This window comes from Larimichthys crocea, chromosome XII (assembly GCF_000972845.2).
Source record: "Larimichthys crocea isolate SSNF chromosome XII, L_crocea_2.0, whole genome shotgun sequence".
Lineage (NCBI taxonomy): Eukaryota > Metazoa > Chordata > Actinopteri > Sciaenidae > Larimichthys > Larimichthys crocea.
This window is the reverse complement of record NC_040022.1, coordinates 26,587,654-26,609,179: the sequence shown is the minus strand read 5'-3', so window position 1 is coordinate 26,609,179 and position 21,526 is coordinate 26,587,654. Positions and strand designations below refer to the sequence as shown.

Sequence of the window (21,526 nt, the reverse complement as noted above, 5' to 3'; positions counted from 1 at the left end):
TAACTCCCATCTTTCGAGAGCATTTCATCTTAAAATGCCGAAATAACCAGATTTAGCCTTAATGAGATCCCTGATGAAGGCTTCATATTTATCTTATATCAAACCCACAAGGCTTATTTTAACTTTCTTTTAAACATTTATGGATAATTGATTAAAGGTCTCAGAGGGATCAGACCGTTTAGATACAGTAATTGCAGAAGGGGCATTAGGATCACGTTTTAATGGTGCCTTGTAGCCTAAAAGCATTACAGATCATTGTTGTGACTGGATATAAAAACTGCAATAAAAGGTGCATTTTATATATTTATGATATTTTATTGGCGCAGTTTACTCGTATGCTATTTAATTTTGATTTTATGGCTTTGATTAATCACAAACAGCAAGGCAGAAAAAATACTCAAGGGATGTAGTTGAGTGGAAGTAACTCTAAATTTAATTTTCATACTGCATATTAATAATTTAAAAAGGTCCAGTGTGTCAGATTTAAGGGGCAGAAATAAAATATAATATTCATAACTAAGTTTTCACGACTGTGTAATCACCTGAACATAATAATTGTTATGTTTACCACTGAATAAGTCTTTTATATAAACAGATGTATGGACAAACTTAACACTAGCTTAAATAGGGATTCAGATAGGATCCGGCGATGTGGCGGTGTGGGTCGCTGGGGTGTCCGCCAAAAAACGACCTGCAGAAGAGAAGTTGAGCCGGATCCAGCTTTCGGAAAAAACGCAGCCCGGTTCACGCTGCGACCGCTAATCAGACGCTCAGACCGGTCAAACCTCCACAGTCAGCCTGAAACTAAACTGTCTAAACTCTGAATCTCTACCTGTTGTGTTCTGGCTTTGTTTATTTCATGTGCCCAGCTTCTAAATTTGAGTCTGGCTCACAGTTTACACTGCAAAATAGCGACACAAAGGAGTTTAATTCGGTTTTTAGAAAGAGAGAGCGAGCAGTGGTTGAGCAACATGGACAGTGAATGAGAGCGAGCGAGCGCGCAGCTTCGATAATCAGCGAAATAAAAAGTTATTTCCAAACACAGCAGTTATGTTCAGCACAAACACAAGTGGCTAAAACTTTCAGTTTGTTCATGTATCTTTGTTTTTCTTTTTTGAGAAGTGTTCAGTCGTCATGCTGCCATTGATTTGCCTTCCAGGTCTCCGAGTCACGTGACTAAAAACTATAATTTTGTTGCCTGAAAAAGTTACATAAGTAGAACAAATAATGGATGATGATGGAGAGGTATTAAATCATATAAAGTGGTGCTTTAACTTTGAACATATTTGACTTTATCAAGTGGATATTACCTTAAAAAGTTTGTCTCGCATTTCATAAAGAGTTCCTTGAAAGACGACATTATCGTACCCGTATTCTCAGAGAGCAAACATATCAGTGTGAACGACAGGACAATTTGCAGGGCTCAGAAAAGTGTTGAGTTGAATTGTAGAGTTTCCATATCAACGGCTGCAGGCTGAGCCAGTGAAAGACCCGGGAGGGTTTTAGACTGTGCCAGCATGCAGACCAGCCAGACTGTCAGGAGGGCCTCATTTTAGGCAGCACCGCTCTGAGCAACACAAATCAAAGCACTAAAAGTCACGTTTTTCAGGTACAACAGCAACGTTGATACAGTGCCGGGAATACACTTACAGCCCGTGCGAGAGAGGACAACAGAGCAGAACCTATTTGTTTACACCGCAAAGCAAGAAACAAGGGGATACTCTGTGAAAAAGAGATGAAATGAAGACATAAATCTGGTGAAGCACAGCGGGGGACGTGATTCACAGAGCTCTATGTGAAGTTATATACTTCTTAATGTGCTCCCCGAGGGCCCCCCTGCAGTAAGGTGTGCTCCCTGAAGGTTTCATTAAGCAAAGCACATTAATAAAGTGTGTGTGTGTGTGTGTGTACACATTAAAGCAGGGAAGAATATTAATGAAGTTCCACAGACTAGTTACACTCAAACACGACGTGTGTTTTAACTAAAAATAGCGTCGGTTTCTACCTTCAGTCACGCAGCTACCTGAGATCCGTGCGGAGCCTCCTCGGATGTAGAGCGGCGGGGCCTGGAAGGCGTAGATGACGTCGTTCTCGGCGATGCTGGTCAGATCCTCCTCGTCAAAGAAGGAGCGATGGAAGCCTGTGGAGTAAACCTCTGTCAGGATCACCTGGAGACGGACAAATACAGGCATTAGTTTCCTTTTAACGGTGCCACAGGCTACAGAAAACAAAGACATACGTCAAAAACAAAAAGACGAAATCACAGCACAGGTACTCAATGAAACAATAAGAGGTGGATGGTGCTCTAGTTAGAATCAGTGTCACGACCGCAACGTTCCTCCAATGAACGACGCCTGGCTCTGCCACCCGTACACTCAGGGCGATCCAAACTTTTCTTGTCTGTCGTTCCTCGTTGGTGGAACTTCCTACCAGTTCCTACCAGATCAGGGGCGTCCCTAAACACCTCCTGAAGACCTCCAGCTCTTCAGAGAGGACCTCCTCTAACCAACACTACCAACAACTGGACGTGATAAACCAGTTACCTCACTTTAACCAGGACTTAAACTGAGGCACAGTATCTGACTTCTAGACTCTTTCTTTGTGATCTCCACCCCATGCATGATGGTGCTTTGAACTGAAATATTGTGGTCTAGTCTGGAAGAAGAAAAGTCAAACAATGCAATCTCCAGATCAGGTTCAAACACACAGCTGCACAACCCCAAATAATGAAGTCTGTGCATCTTGAAACAACAAGATCTCCTCCCAAACATCATCCCCAATCTGTGTTCCCAGCTCCACTTGTTCAGAGACCATTTCTTTGGATTCAGGTGGGCCCAAAAGCTCCTAAATCATTCCACTGTCAGGTTACTTAGGCACACACTGACAGACATAAGTTCCTAATCTGCAAATATCATTAAAAAAAAGTGTTATGGGAAGAGATAACTTGTTTTTTTAGCTGAGTAAATGCAAAAAACTGTTTGATAATGTACAGATCTTTCAAAGAGTCGATACTTTTTAGCATCCAACTGTCAAAACACCGACCCGAGAGCGATGAGGGGGAATGCGTGATTCAATATATTCACTTTACATCTTATAATGATGTGAGAGTGAACCCTGAACCCACCACCCACACCAACCTGTCTCCAAAAATAAAACGAAATAAACACCAGTATCTTCAGACGAGTTCTAGTTTCGGCTAGATTCACGTCTGTATAGCACCAATTAGAAAACATTAACCTTTGCACTGTTATTCCTCCTAATCTCAGATCCAACTTTCCTGATAATGGTTCCATTATACATCTTATAGTGCTGTGAGAGTGAACTCTGAACCCGCTCCATGCAACACCAACCTTTGCTCTATTATTCCCGCTAATCTCTGATCCAACGTTGTGTATTTTAGCCGAGTGTGCACGAGAATGGTATGCAAGGCGACGTCACAAATCACTGCAATCACAGCCGAGGTGATCCGCGCAGCAGTTTGCGGTTTAAAAAATATGACAAACAAAGAGAAATGTGGGTCCACGCTGGGCAGTTATTCCTGCTTTATGTTACCTGGTCTGGGGAAAGTTTCCCCTCGTCAGCCACCATCCTCCTCAGGCAGCCCACGGAGCCAAACAGAGGCACAGCCAGCCCGACCCGCAGGTACCTCTGTCCTTTGGTGCTGAACACCAGGATTACACACAGCGGCCTGCACACACACACACACACACACAGTCACGGACGGTGAGCTGCCGCCTCTATTTTGATTTCTGTTTCTTTTTCTGACTTCACTCCTCCTTGACGGCCACGAAGGGACAAAAGAAGACTTCCATGAATAAATCAATACATTTTAACATTAATAATAGATCATTAGGACTTAGTTTCATGTGTGCCAAATAATGGAATCTCTATTGCATTTTTAAAAACAGGGGAGCGCTTGGCTCTGACCTCTCCAGAGGCAGTGCTGACATGAGCAAGGTGCCGGGACATAACGGCTTCTTTGAATAACAGCCCACCGAGGAGATGGAGAGGAACCCGAGCAGGCACCTGTGGGGAGTGTGTGGTCTGCAGATTGTGTGGGCAGTAACCGAGACATATATGGAAAATGGATGTATGTTTCTTGGAGTTTTTAGCACCTCGTTATAATAAAAAAATAATGGAGAGAGATAAGAATGCCAGCAAGGGATCGATAAAGTTTCACAGCAGCATCGTATAGAGACGAAACCTTAAAGAAATGATGAAAGCTCAAATTTATCGTCGGGAGTAAGAAAGAAAAGGCAAAACGAAGAATCAAATTAGCACTAAAAGGCAATAAAACTTTCATCTGAAAGATAAAAATAGAAGGCAAAATCACATTTAAACAGAAAAGTGAATAAATTAATTTTAAAAAAAAAGTTGTCTGAAGTCATTTGCTGAGTTCTTGATCATTGTACAATGAAGCTCTGAGTGATGGAGATGCAGAGTGATGGTGGAGGACAAGTTTTTAATCACAGATGAGTGCAAAGTGTGCACTCGGAGGAATAAATACACAATGAGGCTCTATGAAGGTGAAGTCAGCAAGTCAACATCCAAACGGTTTCTGAAGATCTAAGCTTTCTGTGAAGACCTGCTGACCAGGGATGGGAACCTGGAGTGGCAGTCCTTTCAGTAGTTCACATGTAAGTTTGGTTTAGGCTCTATTTATCCTCCAAGGTCGTATCTGTGACGTCACCCACAGATTGTGAAGGTAGTGTTTTGGCTCTGGCTGTCGTCGTCTTAGATTTTGGCAGTCAACTGTTGGTGCTAATGTTGCACGTAGAATTTGGTGACAAAGACAAAGAAAAAAAGAAGACAAAGAAACACAAAGAAGACACAAGAAGAATGCAATGAACAAGACAAAGAAGGTGAAGACAAAGAAGGAGATAAAGAGGAAGTTGAAGAAGACAAAGACCAACGAGACAAGCAAGAAGAAAGTCTGAGGAAGAAGACAAAAGAAGATGACCAAGAAAACAAATGAGAAGACGAGGAAGATGATGAAGAAGACAAGTAGGACAGAGAACACAAAGATGATGAAGATGACAAAGAAGAAGATCATAATGGCCATACTCGAATTGAAACACTACCCTGCCAAAATTAGCGAAATACGCACAGTACACAGTGTACTACAGTGTAGAAGTGTACTACACAGAAGTGTAGTAACAGCGTAGATTTAACAGTCGATAATGTCCTATAAAGTTACGTAATCATTATTCAGCTTTTATTTTTTGCAGAATCATATTTCCTCACAGTCCAGTGGCAAATGTTCTGGTACCGGTCCAAACTTTAATTTAAGGCACCTAATGAGTTTATGTTCCTCGAGCACATCAGAAAATGTAATTTGGCCCAAATCCATTAAAGGATTTATAAACTAGCAGCAGGTCTTTGAAGTTTCGTCCTGTAACTAACAGGAAGCCGGTTTCGAGTCGTAACAACACGAGTTATCTTACATAATTTTACCGGTTCTCTCGTTAGGGACGAGTAGTGCTGGTAAATCTGTGCATGCAGAAAGAAAACTGAACCTTGTTTCCTCCTGTTACACTGATTTGGGGAACAGGACACTTCAAAAGAGCACTGTACAGTCATAGGCAGCACTAATCAAGCCACGGCTCAAGGAGGTATCCCCAATTTATGCTAATTACATTTTTCAGAGGAGGGAGGACAAAACAAAACACTGTAAATGCTAATCCACTCACCACCCTCTCTGCTTCTTGCCTCCGTTTTCTGCAAATAGTAACGCCGCCTATAGATATTTACAGTCCGAGCAATTAATGGCACCGAGATAAAACATTCACAGAGCCGAGCTTTACATGGAGCGTAAACAAAATCATCCAACATGCAAAGAGCACACGATCGCCAAGGGACTGGAGCTGGCCTCGCGTTTGGGATTTGCTGGGCACAGAAAATGTTGGTTTGGTAACAAACAGTATGTGTTTACGGCTTACAGACATGACTTGGCTGGGGATTGAGTTGAACTCTTCACACAGAAATGCATTAAAAAGAAGAAAAAAAAAACGCTTTAAATAGACAAACCCATCTGTTTTCTCCTCTGTTTATCCCTTCAGAAGAAGTCTTCTCTCACCCCTATCTGCCGCACAGTTAAAAGAAAGGACGGTGTAACTTAAACGCTCTCGATTTTGGCACGCCGTCACAAAGAAACGCTTAAAAACTATTTTCCAAATTAGAGGGGAAGTTGGCTGAACTTGTATGAACTACTTCAAAGACCAAAAAGGAAGGAAGGAAGGAAATAACTAGCAAGAAGAAACCTGAACCTTAAAATAGTGATAAACACACCTCTGTGTGTCAATCATGTACAAGAGCTGAGATTAGCATACAAGCTTACACTGAAGTCTAAAAAGCTCTGTTTACATTTAGGACAGAGATGGTGTTCGCTTTCTTGCCATATGAGACGATGATCTGTTTGCATAGGAAGGTTGCGACGTATTTACGGCCACGATAAGATGATAAGAGCCGTTTGAACTCTTTAAACGCTCAGAAAAGGAGCTCCGCTGCCTCCAGTAGGCCGTGCTTCATGAAAGGAAAGGAGATAATGCCGGTCCACGGTTACCTGCGGCAGCAACAAGAAGTGACGCGCCGTTCAGTCATTCCCAACCAGACATCAATTTATTTAAAAGGTGTGATGCAGACTGCGGCGTGTGATGTGATCGAAAAACTTTGATCCTGGAGTCTGGTATGACTCTTCAGGTCTGCAGACAGACAGACAGACAGACGCTCGTCTCCTCTATGAAAACCTGTTTTGTGTCCTCACTTACAGTAGCTACGTTATTATTAACCGTCATGAACTGTTCTTCCGTGGAAAATGAGTAAGCGCATGGTTGGCTGCTGGGAAATAAAAAATGATATCACTTTTAGATCTATTTAATTGCTTTAAATTCTTTAAAATGGCCCGCGGACTACAGCCAGACTAAAAATAGCCTATGAATCTAATCTGTTTGCACCATTAAAAGATACTCAGGTTTTAAAACTGGTGAATAAAACCTGAGTTTATTTAATTTGAAGCTGTAAACAGAAGCCAAAAGATATTAATCATAAAGTAACACTAAGTACTAACAACTCAACTGCATTGTTTATGATGAGTCACCCATGGAAGAGCAACGTGAGGTAATTTGTCCAATCAGCAAAGCCATCCGGTGGAAAGTAGCTCGATTCCACTAATCAGTGAGTTTATATGAAGTTCTAAACCCGTCAGATTGCTCCTCACCTGAAAAAGTCAACTTTTCCTCTGACATTACCTCTCCAGGGTGTAGATGGATCCTCTGACGACGATAAACACTTTAAACCGGGTTCATACTTCATGTTAGATTTAAGTTTTTGGGTTCGAGAGAGTCTGTCGACTTTATTTACACCCAGCACGAGAGGTCAAAACTGAGGCTGAACCGTGCTGAAACCTAAAACAGATGCTGATGTCAAGCAGTCGTCTTTAATAAGCAGTTGTGTGTGGAGGAGGTGTGTTTGTGTGTCAGTGTGGGTCTGGGAGGGTCACCACCTCCACCGTTTTAACTCCACGGGACAGGAGAAGATTTAGTTTCCACAACATGAACGGGACCAAAGTAAAGACCAGAAAACAGGGTCCGGTAAGAAATTTAAGTATTTAGGTGAAAGCCAGTGTTTAGACTTTTGTGTGTGTGTTTGAGGAAGAAACTGCAACATAATTAAAGTGGAGGACGTACTCGCTGGAAAAAAAGGAGAATGAATGAGGTCTCCCTTTCTTGAAAATGTCAGGATTTCCTGAACGGGCCCTGTTGACCTGATGTAAAGTTGAATAAGTCATTGTTCTTCAATGCTAAGAGGGTTTTCCACCAGCTTTTCCTTTTCGATACCAACCCTGCAGCTTCACAATTACTTGTGTTCCTACTGTAGTACGTAGTGCATGAACAAAGCTGGCTGTTGTCCAACGCCTCAAGACTAAAGAAACAGTTCAGCATGTTTCTTTCTTGCACAGTTAGACGATACTGATCGATACTGAAACAGAATTTACATCAGAAATATCGATCAATTTTCTTTTGGTTATTCCGGGTCGGGTAGCAGGTTTAGCAGGCCGTTCAGACGTTCTTCTCCCCAACAAGCTCCTCCTGGAGAATCCCGAGACGTTCCCAAGGCCGAAGCAAGAAAAATGGGCAAGAGTGAGGATTTGAGGGGCTTTTACAAAAGCCAAATTGTGATGGCTAGACTTCAGGATCTCCAAAACTGCAGCTCTTGTGGGGTGTTCCCGGTCTGCAGTGGTCAGTACCTATCAAAGATGGTCCAAAGAAGGTGAACCGGCAAGGTCATGACTAAGGTTCATTGGTCCGCTCCAACAGATGAGCTACTGTAGCTCAAACAGCTGAAAAAGTTGATGCTGGTTCTGATAAAAAGGTGTTAGAACACAGAGTGCATCACAGAAACATTTCAGGAATGGTTTGAGGAACACAACAACTGGTTTAAGGCGTTGACTTGGCCTCCGAATTCCCCCAGATCTCAATCTAGTCCAGATCCATGGAGGCCCCACCTCGAAACTTACAGGATTTAAAGGATCTGCTGCTAACATGTTGGTGCCAGATACCACAGCACACCTGAAAAGGTCTGAGGAGTCCAGGCCTCTATGGGTCAGGGCTGTTTTATCGGCAAGAGGTTGACACAATATTGGCAGGTGATCATGATGGTAAGGTTTCTTTAAGTTTAACGGTACAGCCTCATTGCCTAACGGACAGTGAAATGACTGTATGTTAATGTTTTGTTTTGGAGGGTAAATCTAACACCATTGTTTCAGAAGTCTGGTTGAAAAGCAGCGGCGCTCACCTGGTTTGCCGAAGAGGAATGGGGAGCGAGATGCAGAGGAAAGGGTCGAAGGTGTTGCTCTGTTTGAGACAGTGTGGGCACGTCAGCGAAGATCTGAGGGGAAAAAAAAGAGAAGCACACAGTTAAATTAGTCTGACACAAACTCCCAAATGAATCTCAAAGTCCTCCTGATTAAGTCTGGCAGGAGAGGAGATGACTTAATCTCATTATACAAGCGAACAACACGGTTTAAAATGAACACGGTGTTCCATCCGCAACGAAGTCCTTGATCTGATTGTGAGAACGGGAAAGATGAGTGACGTAACCGACGGGAATGAGACAAGAGGGGGTTTGTGGAAAGAGGGGGAGTAGTAGAAGAAGCCCTCCTGGGATAATTTGGGCTATAAACGGGGAACCAGCAGAGGCGCTTTCCAGCTTCTTGCATCATTCTCACCAGCTACTTATGTTCATGCAATGCTATTACAGGATCCCCAAGCAAAGAAACGAAGACACTGGCCGCCTTTCTTCCCTTACATCTGAAGCACAGATCACTGAAAAAGATGCCCAGATGTGTACAGAAGTTTTCCATCCAGTTGTTCGTCGAATAACTTATTCCAGTTAGCTAATTGTCTGAACAATGAGTCAGAAAGCCCGCTGAAGTTAATGGGCCGATTGCCTCCGAGTGATTTTGTCTGCGGCTAAATTAAATCTTTGTCCAGTATTTAGAGTTAATCTGTGCAGGATTTCCTGGATAGGACTTTCTGTAAATAACACCGTACACTCTTGTCTTTGAGCATCCGTGTGTGTAGTCCTTCGTACACAAGCTGATTTGACGTTTGAAACTTGTAATTTAAAAAATATAAATCTTGGGCTACTTATATCCCAAAGGGTTTTCCTACCCTGTGGGCCGAATTAAGCCTGGTTGCTCAAACAAGCCATCTGTAAGGACAGCTACCTGTCAGTCAAAGCGTCCACGCTCTTAACCCTGCATAACTTTAAGCCTTAATATAATGTGAACAGGTGAGTTGTATATAAATTCACCCTCAGTACAGTTGTCATGAATGGGGAAATTAGCTACAGAGACCAAAACTGTTTTTTGTACCAGGCTGTAAACATGTTTATTTCTGCTGTCTAACATGGGGACTTATGGAGACTGACTCAAGTGGACGTTTGAGGAACTGCAGCAGTTTTTGGAGCTTGGTTACATAAAACAGTGGACACTGGTCCGTCCTCCTGGGTTCAATCAATTTAGTGGAGTTCCCTAGAAGCAAGTTTAACTTTAGACCTAGCTGGAAAATAAAGGAATGGTTCAAAAAAAAAGATCGGAAAGGAAATAAACAACATTCTTTGTGAGTCTTAACATTAAAAGATAACATATGATGAAGGATGGAAAGCACCGAGCGGCACATACATTGATAACAGACTTGGATAAGCAGCAATATAAATCACATCGAGTGGTAAACAGAGATTTACACTTAAATCGTTCACAAATATAGAGCCTGCATTTGATCAAACAGTCCTAAAAATACTCCCCACTCTCTCATTGAACATGCCGTCCTACCACGGAGAAATCCAGCCATAGATGAACTGTTCAAATGTGTTTTTCCTTATAGAACGACACCTGACAGACTCAGCAGGGGGAGGAGAACAGAGAGGAGCAGCAGGAGGAGGAGGAGGAGGAGGGGGGCAAATAAAGCTCTATTCAAGCAAACCCAGCTGACACTGGCTCTTAGTGGATCTCTCCCTCTTGGCAGAGCAGAATGGCTGCCCTACGGATGTCTTATTCTCGCCAGGAAACAGTGAGGGTAACTGCACTCCATGCATACAAATCACACTCAGGCTCCACTAAAACATAGATGTGGCCCGGCGCTGCTTGAAAACACTTAAAAAAGAAGAAGAAGGAGGCGATATTCTGGTGATGCTCTAATGGAGGAAGCGTGCACCGGTTGAGAGGTATCCTGTCTGGGATGCAGTCATGCTGAAGAGGCTCTGCACTTCCACACACTGCTACAGCTTTGAGTAACACGTCTCCTCCAAAGGATCTCAACCTAATTGATTTTCTTTCCTAAGAGAGTGCAATTAAAATACAAAACAATAGATTGGCAGCTAATTCTTCTTCTCGCTGAGCCTGGCAGCTATCCTCTGTTTGAGGGGATGAACGTGTGTTTATTCAGCGCTCTGTAATTGAAATTACATTACACACATAGCCAGGGGGGGGCAAACAAATCAATCAGGAGACGTGGTGAAAACGAGAAAAAAAAGGTCAGGGCGGTGAGGCCGAGAGAGAAAAAGCGTCGCAGCGGTAAGACGAGCCGCGCTGAGACGGCACCGAGTTTGTAATCTGAAACACTCGGCTGCTCGTCTCTGTCGGCTTCGATGATCAATGTTTGACAGACGTTTTCGTCGCAGTCTGCACGGACTCAACTCCAGTCCAGAGATCTTAAATCAGATCAGAGGGATGGATGTGATTTCTGGAGGTGTTTTAAACAGAAAGTTCACCACCACAACGTGAAGCCTGAATGTACACACAAGCTCTGACCGTGTGATGGCAGAAAACATAAATTAAAATCCAATAACTCTCGGCTTGAGTTGGTGATGACTGTATAGTGACAAACCGTGGGGGCTATTACACGGATGATTCTCCGCTCTGTCAACCCTGCATGTTGTATCACATCGGACTCTGCGTTGGGACGTGTTACACAGACAGCGGCGAGGCCTCGGAGGGAAAAAGTCAAACGATGATGCATTCATCTCTATTTAAAAACCTGCACGGCTTTCTGCATTGTTAAACCCGACCGTACACGTTAGACTTCCTTTGTAGTGTTTGTGCTCAGCCACCCCTGTCGTGTATATATATCCACGCTGCGCCATCTCACCCACTTTCCCTGGCGAGCTCAGTATCTGAGTGGGTGAGAGAGGAACAAATTTCTGCCTGCCAGGCTGCAAAGACTTGCTGCTTCCTGTCTAGACACACCCAAGGTGTCACAGCTGAAACATTTGACAGTGAGGGTAGCAATTAAGAGATGCGCCCTGACAGATGTATTACTGGAAGTCGCATGGAGCTGCCAGCTTTCTGCGAGGAATTTGGCAGATGGCGGATGGTACCACAACATGATATTAGAGATTCAGCCTGGAGGGACTATTTTTACAATCTGGATTAATTGAACTTCGATAACTGGTCAGTGCTGGTGGAGTCAATCATGGATACAGAAAGTTCAGCTGATTAGAGACAGACTACATCGTTAGGAAAGAAAGATACTGCATTTAGTCGTGTCCTGTTTATTCTTCCTCTCAAAGACCGTATACAGCATGGACGTAGTCTCCGTGACTCAAACTAGCCACCTGTAATGACACCTACCTGTCAATCAAAGCGCCCACGCTCTTAATCCTGCATAAGAGTTTTTGACACTTCACTTCACAGCCACGGAGGTTGCTCTTGTTATCCTGTCTTCACTTGTGTGTTTAGCCTCGTGGTTTCAGTGTCAGTCCATTGTCTTATTATGTGTCAACCTCTCAGCTCTGTGTTTTTGGATCTTTCCTTGCCACTCTGTAAGTTTTGTGTTATGAAATCATTTTTGGACTGCACAAACCTTCTTCTTCTTCTTCTTCTTCTTCTTCTGGCGTCTAACATTTGGGCCTTTTCCTCAAGTTACCTTGTCTCATCTTGCGCGAGCGTGTCACCGAATCGGATGATGCAAACCGAGACGGAGCACATCTTTAAAGTGGCTGGATAAAAAGAGTAATTAATTGCAAGAGAGTGCAGAGTGCAGTCCCCGACCAAAACAGCACTATAAAAAGCAGTGAGTAATCGACCGTGGTATAAATGTCTGAACGCGACCGTGACTGCAACAAATCTGCTGTGCAAAATCTCTCATGTTTTCTTAAACCAGACTAAAACAACGATGAGCTGGCCAGATAAACTTGCCGCTGACAGACGCATATATTATGTAGAAGGAGAAAAAAAAAAGAATATCTGGCTCTTTATCTGCTGTGTGACTGATTGATGGGAGTCGTGAGCACATCCAGCTGCATTAGGAATGGTGATAATACAGTTGGTGTTGAAAAGCCTGATTCGCCACGCGGCGGTCATCCAAAATACACCAGACAAGCTCGCACGTCATTACAAAATTGAAAATACTTGACCATTGGCACGGCTAACAACCCGAATTACTCCATTACACCCAGCACAAAAGGTAATAACTCTATATGAGTACTTACTAAAGGGGGTTTGTACTTCCCAGAGAGACGCAGAGGTTAGGCTACCGGGGCACTTTTTCATCACACCCTTTTAGTATCGCTGCTCTCGCCTGCTTGGTAATTACTGTGTGGATTTACCGTGCTTGAAGCCAGGAATCTGTGTCTCCGAGGACCTCTGTGTAAAAGAAATAATGACACCCCCCATTACATCAGTTTCTTTCTGGCAGTCACGCTATAATCTGATCAATGAAGCCTAAATACTATAGAAGAACGAGTCTACGCAGGTGTTATATAATTATATCAGAGCAGCGCTGTGTGGCTGCAGCGTCTTCCTCGGACAGAACACAGGACTGTCTTCAAGACAGATGTGGTTACAGAGGCTGTGACCTTTTTCTTGCGGTGCAGTCTGACATTTATCTGACAACACGTCAGGGAAGCTGTTATAACATCTCTCTGCCGCCTTCCTCCTCATGGTGCCATCCCTCCTTATAGGCCACTAAACCACCCACCCCACACTACTGCTTACAGTATAAATACGGACGCTGTATCCGTGACGTCACCCACAGGTTCCTCAAGAGTTGTGTGTGAAGCTCAGAGCGTGGTCTCTATTGGTGTGCGATACTGTAAAATTTGTTATCCAAGTAAATACGGGCTAGTATCGCTGATACCGATACTTTTCAATAAATAAGGTGGATGCGTCATTGATTGGCTAAATCTCAATTAATTTTCACGAGTGTTTTTGTGTGATGTTTCCTTTTTTATTATTAAATAGTTAAAACCCAGACTTAGGACAAAGTTTATAATAAATAAAAAAAAAGCTTTATTATCATATTTTCTTCATAAAAATCTTAAATAAAAAGTCGTGAACAAATTAAAAAGTACTGCTGAGAAACTACTCTCTCCGTTTTTGTAGCTCCATGTTTTCTTTTGGATGGTTTTTTATATGTTTATATAAATTGGTTGTTTCCACTATACCTGACTATCTTTTTACAAATCCCACATTTTGCTGCTGTCTCGCTTTCGGCTCGAAAATACAACCACACGGCACTCCTCTTCCTCTCTGCCATTCTTCTGTTGCTGAAGAACCTGAGCCGGCAACTTGCTTGTTTGATTGCTTTGCGTGTCTACGTCACGTGACGGTGCAACATCTAAACACAAGAGGGTGGAGGGGGAGCAAAGTGTGCCTGCTTAGCGCTGACACAGGAGCAAACAAGAGCGGAACTTAAAGTAAAGAATCGATCTCACCACGGTATCGATCCGATACTGACTTGGTATCGATAATATCGATATTTGGATCGATCCACCCACCACTAGTGGTCGCCGGGTGGTCCACACTCTTATTTCTGCATAACTTTAAGTCTTAATATAATTTCAGCCGTAGCGAATTAAGACGGTCACGTTGGGTCTTAAATATGCATTTTATAGCTACATACAGTACAAAAATTCTGCATTTCGAAGCAGAATTGTTCCAGAGAGTTCGTCTTAATACTGCAATGAGGAAAAAAGTGTAAGCTTAGACTCTTGTTTAGCTGCTTAGCTCATACTTGGACACAACCTGAGACAGTCTTGACAAGTTGGATTTATTCTTTATTGCATAAAAAGTATATTTTACAGGAGAGAGGCTTTCAGGAGTACGACTTACCGATGTGTTTGGGCGAACGTAACCTTATCACAGAATATGAGTTTGGCTGGAGACTAAACTTTCCCCCGAATCCAATAACATTAGAGCCGACTGTTGTTTATATATTCTGATAAGTAAGATCCAGCTTGTGGTTGCTGTTTGTGAATTTCTCCTGAAATAATGCAGGATAAATCGAAGTAACACTGGCCAACGACTGTAGGTGGTACACAACAACGTTTGCTCTCATATTCTTGCATCCCATGCACACAGCTTCAACATGCAAGGAAGTCCAAAGTTTGACCTCGCCTCCTGTTTTGGCGGCTGGTTTAGTTTATTAAGTTGAAACATCTTCAAATGTTGGTCACCAATAAGAGCCCTGTCACGTCACTATATTTGTGGTGTCGGTGTTATATAAGGAAAGATGACTTACTTGTACTGTGCCTGGAAATGTTCCTGGACAAAGCTGTGCTGGACGCCGGACTGATGGGACTGGGACGGGTCAGGAGACAGCACCTCCTCAGCTCCACCGGGGCCCTGCAGCACAGAGGAGAGAGACAGGAGGCCACGCATGGAGTCACATTGCAGAGGAAACTCGAACGGTATGACGGTGGTGCGAAAATAATTTAGAAAATCTTGCAGAGGTTCCTGCAGAATGCAGCTTTAGCACATTTCTGTGGCTGTAAAATGATATTTCAAAAAAGTGGCCTGACCTAAACACAACCCCCCCCGGGAAGTCCCTGCCTTTATTCTTTCATCTACTCACCTACAACAGCGAGGAAGTCGGCCTTGGATAAAGATGAAAGAAGAGCAGATAAAAAAACGAACCGATAACTGAAAAACTTTCAAGGTAGCAAAACAAACGTGCGGGATGAGTCACACAGGGAGAGTCTCTGTTTCAGCTGACTACATAACTTTAATCTGTCCTCACACTGTGTAACTTTGTGCTCAGGGTACGATCACCTCCGGCTGCTCCGCCTCAACTCTGTGATTTACAGAGTTTCCTGATGGACAGTGAAGTAAACTGCTGCCGACTGTAGCTGCTGTTAGTTCATGTTAGCTCAGTTTGTTAGCTGTTGTTGCTAATGTTAGCTCAGTTTCTTAACTGCTGTTAGTGAATATTAGCGTATGTGACCTATGGTTAACTAATGTAAGCTGCTGTTAGCTCATGTTATCTAAGTTTGTTAGCTGCTATTAGCGAATATTAGCTTATGTGAGTTAAAGTTAGCTAATGTTAGATGCTGTTAACTAATGTCAGCTGCTGTTAGCTCCTGTTATCTAAGTTTGTTAGCTGTCATCGCTAATGTTACCTCAGTTTCTTAACTGCTGCTAGCTAATATTAGCTTATGTTAGCTAAAGTTAGCTGTTAGCTCATGTTAGCTCAGTTTCTTAGCTGCCGCTAGCTGTTATTAGCGTATGCGAGCTGTAGTTAACTAATGTCAGCTGCTGTTAGCTCATGCTATCTAAGTTTGTTAGCTTCTATTAGCGAATATTAGCTTATGTGAGTTAAAGTTAGCTAATGTTAGATGCTGTTAACTAATGTCAGTTGCTGTTAGCTCATGTTATCTTAGTTTGTTAGCTGTTGTCATTAACGTTACCTCAGTTTCTTAACTGCTGCTAGCTAATATTAGCTAATATGAGCTAAAGTTAGCTGTTAGCTCATGTTAGCTCAGTTTCTTAGCTGCCGCTAGCTAATATTAACGTATGTGAGCTATAGTTAATTAATTTTAGATGCTGTTAGCTCATGTTATCTAAGTTTGTTAGCTGTTGTCGTTAATGTTACCTCAGTTTCTTAACTGCTGCTAGCTAATATTAGCTTATGTGAGCTAAAGTTAGCTGTTAGCTCATGTAAGCTCAGTTGTTTCTTAGCTGCTATTAGCTACTATTAACGTATGTGAGCTATAGTTAACTAATGTCAGCTGCTGTTAGCTCATGTTATCTAAGTTTGTTAGCTGTTGTTGCTAATGTTAGCTCGGTTTCTCAACTGCTGATGGCGAATTTTAGCGTATGCGAGCTATAGTTAACTAATGTGAGCTGCTGTTAGCTAATTTTAGCTCAGTTTGTTAGCCAGGCTGCTGGGACTGTGAGCTCAGAGCACCTGGGGGGGTTGTTTAAGTGTTTGTACCAACAGGCTTTTTTAGACCACAGGGAAGAGGAGGAGGAGGTGTTGGGAAATGCTGATGGGGAGCCAGTGTTGTGCTAGAACAGGAGCTGAGCAATGTAACCGGGTTGTTGGTGACCTTGTTGATGTTTGGCTGTGTCGACTCGCTAGTTTTCGATCATAAGTAATGTAACCAGAACAAATACTCGAGTACAGCTGAACTTATTTACCACAGTGGGATTATACTCTGAAACTAACTCTCGCTCTTGACGATATATATTTTCCAAAAAGTCCATTTCATTTATCTTTTTTAAGAGTTATAATAATAAGCAGTCTTGCTGTAGACAGAATCAACTCTCCTTCAGTCACCAAGTGGTTCTGCTTAAAAGGGCATCATGTGGCACCTTGTTAGCATTTCTCTGCTCGCACGCTCTCAGTCCCACAATAGCCGGAGTGAAAGTCAGGTACTTGAGAATGCATTAACTCATCGTATCGTTTCAGATGTGCTTCAGCTTCAGGCCGGACCAACGGAAATGCACTTTCCTGTCTCCGTCACTGTTGACACACGTTCTCTCTCTGTGTTTACGCTCCTGGTCTCATACTGGCTGCCACTGTTCCCAGGCTGGCAGCTCGACCATGACCTCCGCTCACAAACGGAGCTGAAAGGAGGTTTAGGATTTCTTAAAAAAAAAGGAGGAGAAGGAAGTGTGTGAGTGTCTGAGACAGAGACCGGAGAGCAGTTCACCACCATTTCAAGTCTTTTCTTTCGAAGAGCATTTGAGCTTTGCAAAGACCGAGCGCGAGACTGAAACCTGACCTTGCTGCTGCACTGTGCTTCAACAGGCACGTACAATGACAAACGTCTACCCTCCCCTCTCCCCTCCCGCTCTTTCCTCTGTGCAAGGATGGCTTAGTCATATTGTCCTGCAAGACACGGGGGAGCTTGATCCTGAAAAAATGCAAAATATGTTAGAAATCAAGTGAGAGTTCAACCCTGTCGGACTGTTTCTTTTCTAATCAAATGCTCTGACATCAGGTCCTGTATTTCTTTCACCCCTCCTCCTCCTCCTCCACATACTTGGTAATGGATTCCAGTGCTATCTTCATGGAGAGATAAAGCAACACTGAGGCCACAGAGTGCAGACAAAGTCGGCCTTATCACTTCTCACGAATCCGTGCCCCGGCTCTGCCCTGTGAAAAGACTGCAAGGCGTCAGCTGTGTGTGTTAACAGTAGCTGCTGCCGAAGACGTGGAACGTTTAAGCTCGGCGAGAGAAAAGTGGGACGGGTTACGCGGCCCACGCTGACACGCGGCCTCGATAAAGGTCTCGGCCATCTAAAAAGATCACAGGCAGTGATAGCGAATCCCACGGAGCGAGCTGATGCTGCTCTGAGAAATTGTTTTACAGGTTTTTAAGCGACCCCCCGACAGAACGGGGGTCCCTCTCTCGAGAGAGGTGTCATGCAGCAGGGCTGAAATTGAGATGCTATCTTTGAAATTGGTTGTCAGAAAAAATATGGCAACTTCAAGCAGATAAAAAAAAATGCAACTAAAAACAGGCAAGAGAAGCTATTTTTAGAGACATGCCTGACCGGTGGCGACTACGAGGAGACGTTTACACACCAGCACCGTTTCCTGTAACATCAATACTGTTAGTGTTTAAATATTTCTGAACGGCCTTTGAATTGAAAGGTTACCTTTCAAATAAAACATATTTAATGGCACTTTAACTCGGCTCGTCCGCTCCTCATTATCGCATACCTTTGAGCCGGTTTCTGATAAGCGGTGGACTCTTCCGGCAGAGAAATATTTGAAGTTTCAGAGTAAATAAGCCGCCTGTGTTTCTACGTGGTGGTTTTGGTTTATCTTGGAGGAGTGGAACTGCAGATTGGTTTGTTGTTTTTGGCAGTCCAGTTTTGGAACTATTGACCAACCGTTTTGGGAAGTGAACGTGTTGTTGCTTTGGTTTGCATCAGTTACTTTGAGGTAGTTTGTTGGCGAGGTTAATATTTGGTCTACCTAGACTGCAAAATTATAGCTCTACCAAAACAGCCACACTTTAAAGCCAGAGTGGAAAGCCAATGCTCATAAAGAGGGGACGAATTATTTAAATGTTAAAAGTTCTGGTATTTATATGTTTCACTCGATGTCACATCCCTATTGAGACGCCTAAACAAGGCTTTCCTCTGATGCCGCCAGCCGAGACACAGAGAAGTTTGTTTAGCCAAAATGCCGGTTAGTTGTTTGATTGTTGTTCCATTGGCTGCGTTAACCAATGAAGAGACAAGTCTAGGTTGACCAGGTTGAACTTTGACCACAGAGTTCACCGAGCACACCGTAAATGGCATTGTGTCTGAAAGGGTCATTATGCTGCTACAGAACCTGAAATCTTTGCATCTGAAAAAGAAAAGCCGGACAGGAAATTGTGGATTTGTGGTATTAGACGTCTTGTCCTTCACCTCCCACATGGCAGCATACATACATACATATAACTATGTGTACTTTTGTATGCTTTCATCCCACCGGGCATGGCTGCGATGCATTCTTGGTGGCACCGTGGTCACTGGAGCTGATCACGTCCATTCAAGACGATGTTTGTGACCCCAGTCGGGTCACCCAGTAGCAGCTGTTACATTTCTTTTAAGCAGCCATGTCTATCTGGAAGTCAGACACAGAAACCGTGTAGAGAATCTGGTCGATTTCACAATAAAACACCCTGTGCAAACTTATTTATTCATGGTAGAAACACATGAACAAACAAACAAACAAAGGAAAAATGACCAAATCTGAGCAAGTTAACAAAGTCTGGCTTTGTTTAAAACGCTGAAGCTGCATGAAGGACAGACCAAACAACCAAAACAACATCACGGATGAAAGATATATGTAGACACAGACAAGAGATTTGCTGGAAATACTGCTGTGAGTGCTGTATTGATCTTTGTTTGAGACATGATCTAAATATTCATGGGTCGTCCTCTTCTGCGGTTCTGCTCATGTTGTTGCACGGTGGTTCACTGGAGAGACTTCTTTGGGTCACTTGAGACAACAGAGCCATCGTTAATGTTTGTAGCTGCACCTGTGCTTTTTCCTGCCACCATAAGTCAAAATGTCTGCCGGGAAAAAGGTCAGAAACGAAGGCGCTTCGCCTCGTTCCAGAAGTAAATGAACGAGGAGGGAGATCCAGTTTGACTGCAGCACCAACAGGTGCGTCCACATTAAGCTAACGACCCTAAATGACTGCAGACTCGTGTGAAAGACAATATATTTAATGCTGCAGGCATTAGAGGGGGCGTTCAACAGCACAAATTACAAACAAACTTTTATAATGAGGTTGGAAAAGTGGCAAGTTGTAACTCAAGACCGGAGAAAAATACCCTTAAATGAAATAACAACTCGTATCTGGAAAGGTAAGATGGAGAAATATGAACACAAAAAATGTGCAGCTGCTAATATCAGCGATATGTAAAGCCAGAGAATTGTCTACCTCGGCTTAATCCGTAAGCCTCAATGTCGGGAGAGGACTGCGTGCCAGTGCCCGAGGAGCAAGGAGAAAATTAAAACTCAAATCCCTCACCCTGGCACCTTGGCATACTGTAATTGATTTGTGGGATTTAGATAAATGACAAAGATACGGGCACGCAACTGAGCGGTGGGCCGGAGCCTGGCTGCTGCCTCAGCACTGTCAGCGGGAGGCCAGAGTTCAGAGACGGTGATTATTTAAGCTGACGTACAGAGGAAGAGAGAGATGCCCAGAGTGATGAGGAGAGCTACACTCGATAAGCACATTGTTGTGCAGCTGGATGCTGAAGATCAGACAGCTGCCTCCCGAGTGTCGCTTTCTCTAAACAACAGCTGATATGAGAGGATTTTAATGGGAATGCTGTTTTTGACAATCGTGTTTTTTAGATAGTTATTCATCCCGACAGACAAAAAGGAACAAAAGATTCTTGTTTTACCCAGAAAATATCAGAATTAAAGCAACATTTTGTAACTTTGTGCTCCGGGTACGATCACCCACGAGAAGTACGTACCGCTTTAAGTCACACAGCACCAACTATTTCACTGATTCTGGTGAAACTGGATCATATTTTATGGAGAAAATGTTTTTTGGTTTTCCCTCTGATGTCCTCCGACTGCTCCGCCTCAACTCTCTGTGATTTACAGAGTTTCCTGATGGACAGTGAAGTAAACTGCTGCCGGCTGTAGCTGCTGTTAGCTCATGTTAGCTCAATCTGATAGCCGGGCTGCCCGGACTGTGAGCTCAGAGCTCCGGGGGAGAGTTAAGTGTTTGTACAACAGGCGTTTTAAACCACCGGGAAGAAGATTGTTTCAGCCTGGGGATGGGGAGTGTAGCTGGTGTCGTGCCAGAACAGGAGCTGGGCACGCGAGCAATGTAACCTGGCTCAGCAGCCTCTACGGACGTAATGACAAAGGAGAAGAGACTGAAGAGGACATTGTAGTAATATTAGCTGCTGCTACGTCTGCTGTTGTTGTACTTTGACTGTCGACTCACTAGTTTCATAGGTGATGTAATCACAACAATTACACGTATTTCACTCTGAAGCTGAGGGTTTCTGTTTGTTTTGTTTTTATCACTTTTGGCTTTTTGTTTTGCTCAGAGTGAAATCGATGTTATTAAAAAGAGATTTGGCCGCCATGGAAACAGCTCTGCATTTTACTCATTATCCACTTCTGCTGCGAGGTTGCAAACAACTGATGAGCAGCTCACTACCAAGTCTCGGTTAAATCCAAGACTGGTCATCTTCGCTTCGGGGAATGAAAGCCTGAAATCGCACAGATTAACGTTGCGCTCTGTCCCAGCGGGGAGGCTTTCAATA

General features: G+C 43.3%; 1 protein-coding gene across 3 annotated transcripts in view; it reads right to left on the bottom strand.

The window, feature by feature from the left end:
• Positions 1–21,526, bottom strand: part of usp43b (ubiquitin specific peptidase 43b) — a 73,305-nt gene that overhangs the window by 29,951 nt on the left and 21,828 nt on the right. For 2 of the 3 annotated variants that reach the window (XM_027285773.1, XM_027285775.1), the window contains exons 3-6: positions 15,021–15,124; positions 8,794–8,886; positions 3,553–3,688; positions 2,006–2,168 (exon numbers count right to left, since the gene is read on the bottom strand). In XM_027285773.1, the coding sequence (XP_027141574.1) occupies positions 2,006–2,168; positions 3,553–3,688; positions 8,794–8,886; positions 15,021–15,124 (496 nt within the window). The remainder of the gene's footprint in view (positions 1–2,005; positions 2,169–3,552; positions 3,689–8,793; positions 8,887–15,020; positions 15,125–21,526) is intronic. The other variant, XM_027285774.1, reaches the window with a different exon arrangement.